This window comes from Diadema setosum, chromosome 11 (assembly GCF_964275005.1).
Source record: "Diadema setosum chromosome 11, eeDiaSeto1, whole genome shotgun sequence".
NCBI lineage: Eukaryota > Metazoa > Echinodermata > Echinoidea > Diadematoida > Diadematidae > Diadema > Diadema setosum.
The window spans coordinates 37315255-37325404 of NC_092695.1; the positions used below are offsets into that span (position 1 = coordinate 37315255).

The 10150-nt window shown below is 40.6% G+C and overlaps 1 protein-coding gene across 1 annotated transcript in view; it reads left to right on the plus strand.

Moving 5' to 3' along the window:
- The window catches only part of LOC140235472 (relaxin receptor 1-like), a 156093-nt gene extending 149770 nt beyond the window's left edge, over positions 1-6323 (plus strand). Inside the window, exon 19 of the mRNA XM_072315499.1 lies at positions 6046-6323. Within this exon, the coding sequence (XP_072171600.1) occupies positions 6046-6323 (278 nt within the window). The remainder of the gene's footprint in view (positions 1-6045) is intronic.
- Positions 6324-10150: the final 3827 nt, after the last annotated feature.

Here is a 10150-nt window from a genome sequence, read left to right on the forward strand (position 1 = left end):
CAAGAAATCTCCCGTGGAGTTTGCGCGGAGTTTCAGTTCTCGGAGATTGGGTCACTGGTGCGCATGCGCAATTTTGAAGAAAGTGCGTGCCGTCCGACTTTCGCTACAAAACAGTAAACGGACGGCCGAGAGTACGCGGAACCAATCAGCTGTGACAGTCCCCTTACCTTAAGGCCGTGTCACACCTTTCCGGGCAAACTACGCGGGCTTGTGGCGAGGAGGTAGTTTCCAGCACGTAGAAGATTTTCCGCGGGAGAACAAGAATGTTTGAAATTTTCGCTTTTGTTTCTTACCTACTAGACGCGTGCTACTTAGCTTCTACTTTCGTGCATTCCGTGTGACCTGCGTGAGAGCCAATTCCTGCGAGGTGCGGCCGGTAAGGGTCTCCTACTGGTGTTCTAGCTGCGTGTACCTCTGCGAGCGAACCCCCACGACTCACTCGGAACAAGTTTTGAGCATGCTCAAGGCCTTGTTATACCGTATCTGGGGAAGTTTTGCGGCTTGACTTGCGGGGAAACAAATTTGCTCCCTTGAGCTCTCCGCAGTTGGTCCGCACCTGACAGTACCTAGCGCGTATCTCGCCTGTACTTGCCCGGAGGTGCTCACGCAAGTCCGATTTAATCCGCAGCCAAGTTTTGAGCATGACCAAAACTTTTTCCGGGTGAGTGATCGCGGGGATGCCCGTAGAGGTCCACGCAGAACGCCAGTAGGAGGCCCTTAGCGACAGCACTTCGCAGGCAACTCCCACGCAGGTACTTCGCAGTCCCTGTATGCAGCCAAGATAATGGCATTCCTTGGGACTTCAGTCATTCCTTCAGAGGAATTCCTTTACTGAGTTGTCAGCCCCCACGCGACTGGTACAAAGGTCACTCAGTATACCCGCAAGTAGAATTTGAGTAGAACGCGTCCAGCAAGTAAGACACGTGCACTGACTCGGTCAAATCCTTGTTCGCCCTCAGAAATTCCCGGTATGCTGGAAAATCCCTACACGCAACAGAATGCATAGCTTCCCCGGAAAGGTGTGACAGGGCCTAAACATGGTTGCGGGTAAAAAGATTTGCGTGCACACCTCCGGGTGACTACGGGTGAGATACGTGCTAGGTACTGTCATGTGCGGCTCATTCCGGGGACCTCCAGGTACTAAAAATTGTTCTTTGCAAGTCGCACGCAAGGCTTGCCCGGAAAGGTGTGACACGGCCTTAAGCAGTTTTGCTTTCCTGTGTGGACGGAGGCGTGGCGACAAGATCACTGATTGGCTGACTGGCTGGGTGGCTCAATCGTGCCCAGCATCGGCCTGGGGACCGAACGCTATTTTGGCCGAGTACGGACGTTTCTCGGATTTGATCATGCGCAGAAGCAAATTTTGCACACGGCACGCTCAACCACCAGCCGCGTCGTGCTTTCGAAAGCACACTGATATTGTGACACACACGTAGTATATCCCCATTGAGCGCTCGCTTCTGAGGCACCGCCCGCAAACAGGTGGTGGACCTGTCACGTCACAAACTTCGTGAAGTTTCAGTTGCGAGCGTTTCGACTGCACAGTACAAATTTTGAGAAGATCTGCGGGGTTTCGGGTAATTTCCTTAGTTAGAGTGGGAAGTTTCGGGAGAAGCTTTGTGAGAAAGTTTTTGAAGTTTACGGTCAAACAGTTTCGGAGTATTGCCGGCACTCAAACGGCACACACAACGACTCATGTGTCAAGTATGTACAGAAATTAGGGTACCCAATTTTGATATGCTCTATTTCCCTTTACTATTCCCATGTATGTCACTTATTCTACTGTTTGTGCTAAAATATCGTATTATGTGGTATCATTTTGCCATTTGTTTACCCCCCAAAAAAAAAGTTACCGTGGGAGAACATTGATATATGGTTTTCCGTAGGAAACCACCAAATTATTTCACTATACGATGTGATTATGATTATAAAGTATTTTGCTACAATATTTTGCCTTAACAATGTGACATATCACAATTTGCTAGTTTGACAAGACTTTAAAACTGACGCTTTTTGTGCAGCTGTTATAGGCCTGATATCACTGGGGAAATATGATAATTCAGAAAGTTTGGATTGAGGTTAAAGAGAGTGCAGAAGAGTGGTGTGTTTCATTTTACGATAGAAAACTAAAAAATCACAAAGTTGAATGTGAGTGAAAGTAAAGACCATTGCATGTAAACATCAGCCAACCTGAGACTTCGTAACATTAAACCTAGCTGAAACTTAGACCAATGAACTTTGGCTAGTTTTGTTGAGGTCATCGACGCATAGCAGTCTTGAAATTGCAAATGTACACTACATGCACAATAATTACAATCGTCCATGAACAAAATATCAGAATCAGCTCTTGATATATACGGTTACGGATTTTTATTATCTTTATTATTAACTGTCTCTTTCATTTTTTTCTTTTTATTGTATCGTAACTTTTTATTTCTCGAGGTGACTGTTTCGCTTTAATAACCGCCCATCCCTTATACAGGTCATTTGATGGAAAATGCATTACCATATTCTAGAAACGGAACAGCCAGTAGTGCCTTCTGAATACGTCAGACCGGTATACGAACACCGTGAGGTAGATAAAGCAATTCTCAGAGAGTTCTCATCATCTCTTTTTCCTCTTCATCCTATTTTTTCTTGAAATATACCCTTGGCGTGGCTAATGCACTCTTCTGATTAGACCCCGCCCTTTCTTTTTCTTTCCCCCCTTTTCCTCTCTCCTTGGAACACTACCTCGAAATCCGGGCTTGAATTTTTGTCCATATTTCTTTTCTTTTTTAAGTCCATGCATAAAATCAGAGAACAATTATGACTTTCTGACGCAACTTGTGTTTTATCACTCACCACAATTCTTGATGTGCATTTACTTTTGTTTGCATTCTGTTTCTTTCTTTTTATTCCATAGCGAATCTCTTTGATTGATGTATCATGTTATGGAGTGTTGCACGCTTCGTTGATTGCTGTGATTTTGTTTTGTTTTGTTTTTGGTGTGTGTTTGTCTTAACGTTACTAGTAATTGTAAATGTGTTCATTTGTGTTGTCGAAATTACTGTATGCGTTTATTCACGAAGAAGATTGCATCAAAAATGCAATATTTGAAGAGGAACCAAAGAATAAAGTCATCTTAATTCATGTACCTGAACATGTTGAAGGGAGGTTAGAGGTTCTACACACTGATGTTCTTTTTTTATCACTCATTATTGCCATAGTTCATGTCGTTACTATCAATATCATCATTGTTACCATTACCATTTGAATTCAAGCATGAATTTCGTCTAAATGGATTCCAGTGGACACACAGTTGGGATCGTTTCACACACAATGACTGTTGCTAGGTCTGGTAACGTAAATACGCGACATTGAGCAGTTTGGTTGTCATGGAAACCTCTGATGATGAAAGCATGCGTTCAGTTTATATATCCTATGAAGAAACGTATCTATTGAAATTTTTGTATGTAAGTACCTCGTTGCTCTTCGATTGCTTGGTACATTTCATGACGGTAAGCATCAACCATAAAAATCACGCCATAACTACACATTGCTATGACACCAAATCACTTTATTTTGATAATTATAGTGTACAGCAGCCTGTGTTAGAATGTTAACATTTCGTGTGAATGCTGAATGAACAGTAGGAATTACTCAATTGTTATTACACCGTATTTCTCTTAGAACGGGGTTCTTTTGGTGTTGTACACAATTCATTGTATGCGTAAGAAACATGGATGTACGGTTATCGTTTTATATGATTTTTTTTTCAGGAAGGGGGAACACATGGAAATCAGAAGTATTTTTGTAACTTAGAAGACAATGCTAAAGAAAATGACACTCTAAATAAAAAAAAAATAATAATAGCCACCATTGACAGAGAAACCACATAGTTTATCTACATACTTCCGACAAATATTGATGTATTAAAGATGTCAGTACATTTTAGACACAATTATGTTTTTGGAAAATACTCAAGAATATTCGCCTCATTTAATAACCTATCATATCAATGAGGAATATATGGGGTCGTCTACCTTCGTATGTATTGCAGTTTGAGGTAAGAAGACATCATAGTGTTTCAAACCGGGAAAGCTATTTCCCATCAGGAAGATGAAGCCCGTGTATTATTTTATCACTTTTTTTTTGTAGTGCTCAGCTGAGTAATGTTGTAATTTTTTTTAGCTGAATTTACCTTAAAGTCAAAGAGCCGTCTTAAGTCCCTGCAGCTACTCCTACCCCCCCCCCCCCCCAGGTGAATGGTAAAACTGCTAGAAAATTGCAAATGAGCCCAGTGAAGTAAACATATTCGCTCTTATTAGTTCGAAGGATTTCCATTGCCGCCTGTTTATTCCGATTTTCACCTGTATTTTGCCGGCATTGATCCTTTTCCTTTCCTTCAAAATAGCTTTGGTTTTTCATAATGAGATTACACATGAAAGTCAAACCAATGAAAGACTGAATGAGAGGACCATTGCAGCAAGCTCTCTCCTGATCAATAACAACCATTCATTTGTTGAACATGTTTTAGGACTGCAAATGGGCCGTCGATACGTTCAACTCGAACTATCAGTTTGTAAAGAGTGCAATTTTGGTGGTGGGGATAGGTACAGTACTTGCAGTGAAACAGTCATTGCGATATAACGGTATACGTTGTTAAAGTCACTTTAGTTTCGCAATCAGGGATGAATATTTCCAGGTTTTAAAGCCCAATAATCTGATTACACTTAAGTTCTTCCCGTAGGAAACCAATGTACTAACAGTGGGGTTTGCATACTATGTAAGTGAAGTGGTTAGACAGAATACAATTTATTAACATATATGAATTAAAGATTAAGGATTCATTAGGCCTTTAAGCTTTTTTTTTTTCTTGTTCAGCATACACATCTTAGAGCGCGTAAGTCATGATGTTCAAGGTTTATCCTATTCGGAATGTGTTAGGAAGTAAAGAGTGATGGAGAAATTGTATAATGATCCGTCATTGGTAAAATATTTTGCGTTATCCCCCTCAACCTGGTATGTACAAATTCGACACGCATCACTTCACTCACGCTGCTCCAATACATGTATATTTCGTATATATAACTGCGCATATTATAATCACATCGTGTAATTTGTGTTTCACAGATACCACACAGACAAGCTAGGTGTCAGCCCGCCCACTAACAAAAAGCCCAACTCAAAACCCCTTTAGCTGATCCATCCGTTGGACATTAACGATTTAAAAGCATGATTTTTTTTGACATTTTATTTGTTTGCCTTATAATGCCGTCACAATCTGCTGATCAGCTGGATTAGGCTCTCACTGGAACACGCGAAAACGCCGCAAAGTACAACTTCACTATCACAACAAAACCTATGCAAGAAAAGTCGACTACTCCCTTTTGAGTGCACATTTCGACATAGTCCTCGCACCTGTAAACCTCCCATGTTCAGCCAGCAACGTTGTGTTTTTTTTTTTAATTTGTTTATTGATCCGACCAATCCTCTCCCATATTGCTTAACGAGTTCACTTCCTGAAATCGTTGCAACGACAGAATACCGTCTGAAATGCACACAAGTTATGCAGGAGTAAGGCACATCAATTCAACTGATATCAGGATAATATCGATGTAAGGTTTGTAATTTCATCACTTTAGTTTACAAACTGACAGGATCTACTCTCTTAAAAGGCAAAGTTAAGCTGTGTGTATTGATCTAAGGCCTTCTGGTAAGCAATCTCAGTTTTTGGAACACTAAAATTCAACGTAAAATAATCAGAATAATAGAATATCATCATAATTTCATGCATATGATAACATAGGCTTGTACTGGATAATGTAAAAAATCTAATATTTCTCTTTGTCATATAGCCCTAATTGAATTGAAGAAATTTTGAAGAATTTATTTGGGTTTTTTTTATGTGTGTGTGTGTGTTTGTGTGTTTTTTCTTAACGGAGAAACTTTCAAAGAAAACTTATAGAACCTATTGTTCTAAATGTTTCGAGAAAGGTAGGCAGTGGGTCCCATGTATATCAAACGATGTCAGTCGTTCGGCTATTGATATTCCGCATGCAGGTCGCAGCGACAGTTCGGACGGCTACACATCTTATACGAACGTACCCAAACGTGCATCTTGTTTTTCCACGACTAACGTACCCACCGGCATTCAGCTCGACCCAGTAACTGTGGTACCCGTGAACTCAACATTGACATCGACGTCGCTAGCCAATAACGCCGATGCGTCACTCGGTACGGCCCCCGAGCATACCCTACCAACCATGGTCACGCTGCCTACTGGCCCGAACAGACGGCGATCCACACCTATCGTGCTTCTGTCAGATCTTATGGAATAAAGTCATTTGGAATCTGTTCAAATATAATGTACTCCCTGATTGGTTGGAAAGAGATACTTTCTTTATCCATAGCGAAAGACTAACAGTCTCCGTAAGATCTGATGGTGAACGTCTTGCTTCGTTATACACGTGGAATTATGTCTTTGTCTGACTGCCTCTCGTCTGTTTCACAAGTCTAACCGCAGACTGTATCACTCAGAATATATTCAGCTTGTATTATTCAATCAACTACACATAAAGATTTTGGTTGATTGCGTATGCGAATAATGTGTGTGTACGTGTGTGTGTGTGTGATATTTGAGAGATGCGTGCCTAGGCCTATTTGGATTAATGCTGGGTTTCCCCTGTCATGCGATCAGCTACGTACGCCACGATTGGCTATTAGTAGCTGATCGTGTAGTTTTCGTTTATGTTTTTCACAATTTTCACCATGATTGAAATCGTGATTTTCATTATGGAGTAATCATGGTGATCTATCAGATCTTGAGGTCAGTCGTGGATGTTCAAGTTGATTTATTTCATTTCCAACAAAACAAGATGGCAATGACGTTGATCGTAGAAAAAGTTTTAGACGATTCAAAACTTTTCTACGATCAAAGCAAATGTCACAATGACATAAAAATCTGATCACTGCGATCATTCCATGATTAAAAGTTCGATTCAATTGTTGCACAACTAGTGTGATACCCTATCAGATACAAATCGTCAATCGTGGCGTTTGTAACGGATCGCACGATAGTGGAAACGTAGCATAAGAAAATGAGGGTATATTTATTTTATGAGCTTGTTCATACATGTATTTTTTTTCTTATGTCAATTTCTATCTAACAGACGTACAAGATACACTGTACTTACGCTGTTCGGCATTAATGGCATTGTACAGATAGATATCTAAATAATAATCATAATATGTCGAGGATAAGGTGTTATTCAACTGCCAATTGAAAATGACGTTAATGCTTTACACATGGCTACACCAGCAGGCTAAATCAAATCCTGAATATCTCACAGAAACTAACTTCTCTTTCGTATTATCCGTTCTCGTATAAATTCATTTCTACGCCAGCAAAAGGACATGATTTGTTAGCTGAAACATAAATGGTGAAATGTGTATCTCTAAAATGCGTGACTGTTCAAGAGTTGAGACAGTACATCCTCATTGTGATAAATAAGGTGGTATTTCATAAGCTGTCAAATGAAAAATGGCAGATGCGTACAGAGGTAAAATTCATTAAGTTTGAGTCTGCTGTTATCAACATTAAACATGCATTTTGTAGGAGTTATTTACATCCAAGTTTGAACAGCTCCGACGAATGCAAATGAAAAACAAGATATCGTCCAGAATAATGGAAACACTGCGTAGTAAATAGTCAAAACCAAGATCGCGTCATTTATTTATGGTGTTATTACAGTACACATCAATACATTGCCGTTCATTTGCACAAGCATAATATGTCTTCTTAAATATTTTGTTTGCTTCCTTAGTTCTGGTTCATGACATAACAAATGAATGTGGCATGGCCTTGCTTTATCGTTAAGTTATGAAATTATTCTGTCTGACGAAGGATGAGAAATGAGCTGTCTTCTTAGGATTTTTTCTTGTGTTTTCAGTTTTCTTTTTTCCATATATCGCAGTATACAAGTAAGATGCTTTTAAAATGTACTTTTTGCTGGTTGTGGTGATCGCAGATTTACTTCAAATTCAAATTCACCCTGTTCACATGACATTGGCCATCTTAATACTATGCCTGCATGTGCCAATTAATTTTATTCATAGATCTTTTTTATTTGCACTACATCCTCTGTTTTGAAAGATGCGCTGAAAAAAAAAGGAAATTGACCTGTCAAGAACATGATAAATTTACCCCTTATTTTGTCAAAATTTATACTACCTCATTCTTGATATTTGTGTGTATGTACTCTGCGTTACACGACATAGCTGCAGGATTTCCATAATCATCCTGTCAGAGGGGGATCCCCCCTCCCCCCCCCCCATCCCTTTCGGTTACAGCGCTTAGATATTATATTTTTTCAAGTAATTTAAACAAGAGAAGGGAAAATCACGAAACAGAAATAAGTGAGAAATTTAGTTTGTTTTTGTGTGTTTTTTCTTTGCAGTTTGAATGAATAGCAAACGTATCGTTTTATCTTGCTTTGAAAAGGTAACAAATATGCCACCTGCACCAGTGTAAAGTGTATTATCTGGTCGTCGAATAAATTCTGAACAAGGTAAAAAGCTCCCTCTTGGGGGAATGGGGACCACTCCTTGTCAAACTTACCCCTGCTCTGTCAGCATGGTCGGTACTACTCGGTCGCTCCGCTCCCTCGCTTGCGCGTTTTCCCCAAGGTTTGAACATATTCTTCCTCCTCCCGAGAAATGCTCCTACGTACGGTGATGCCCCTCCCAGACCCTACTACGCTCGGTTTCTTCATTCTTTCAGAATGGTCCACTATTTCCCATTAGAAAACTCCTAGTTGCGAGCCTAAAATGTTTGTGTTTGCAAATAATTGTAAATAGTTACAAATAACAGATGCGTGTCAACATGTTCGACCCCTCCAAGACGTTTAAGACTGGTAGGGACCCCACACCTCTTTTCGTGATTTAGCGTTGTTTAGGGGTGTAAATTACTCAGGATAGCCAGATAGCTTTTGAATTGTAAATCGTATGATTTTACAATGAAAAAGTGGGCAAACGCATCGAAAGGTCGAACGAAAAATGTACGTAGAAAAAAAAATGTTCACTGTCTTCAAGCATGATGGAGATATTGTAGCATTCATACCAACTAAATGAATTCAGTCAAATCTCAATAGGGAGTTTTAGATTTCCGCGACGGGGACGTTCAGACGGGAAAAAAAATGTTCTAAGCATGGGCAAAAATATCTTATCAAACTCTGTCTCTGTATAGCTTGCATCGTCTGAGTTTTCACTACTCGTTCTGAGCTTAATTCACGACGCTGAGAGCAGCTATTTGATGCACGGAGCATGTTTATGGAGGCGCCATTTATTTTATTCTGGTTGCGTCTCCGCGTTATCTAAAGCTACTTTTCAGCACGACGCAGGGAGAGAGGAGAACGTCCAACGTACTCGTCGTCTCAAACGTCCGCGCCGCAAATCTAAAGCTCCTTATTTACAAGTCTGACGTTGACATCTCCCCCCAAACTAAGTCCACATGTTGGACTTTACAGCACAGGTTCAGTATTGCCATTATACTTTCGCTTTTCTTCTACTCTGTTTCGTGTATACTGAGGGAATTGGAGACAGTTAAGATTTTGCGAGCGAACGCAAATGGTTCGTTCACAGTAATCCACTATTAGGGAGCTTTAGATTTTCACGACGGGGACGTTAAGAGGAAAAAAAAAAACATGTTCGGAGCATGGGCAAAAAAGCGCGTCAAGTCGATCTATTTATAGCTTGAGTCGTCTGAGTTTTTCACTACGCGTTCTGGGCTATTTTTACGTTCGCTCACTTCACGACGTTGAGAGCTACTTCATGCACCGATCATACGAATGGGGGCGCCATTTCATTTTTTATACGTTGCGTCCAAGCGTGAGCTAAGGCTCCAGTCACATGATGCTCTGCGTCCGGCGTTACGTCCAAAAAAGTCATTTTTTTCTGCGGACTCCCGCGGATCCTTTGCCGTCACCAGAAAATTTGTACAAAACATACGGGGAAAAAATGCGGGCGATACGGACAAATACGACCTGATGCGAGTACTTGCGTCCACTTGCGGATATTCTTACGAATTGGCACATAATAGTTCTGAACACTTGCGGAGAGTTGCGGATATTTTCGGACAGTTACGGATACTTACAGATTGTTATGAATA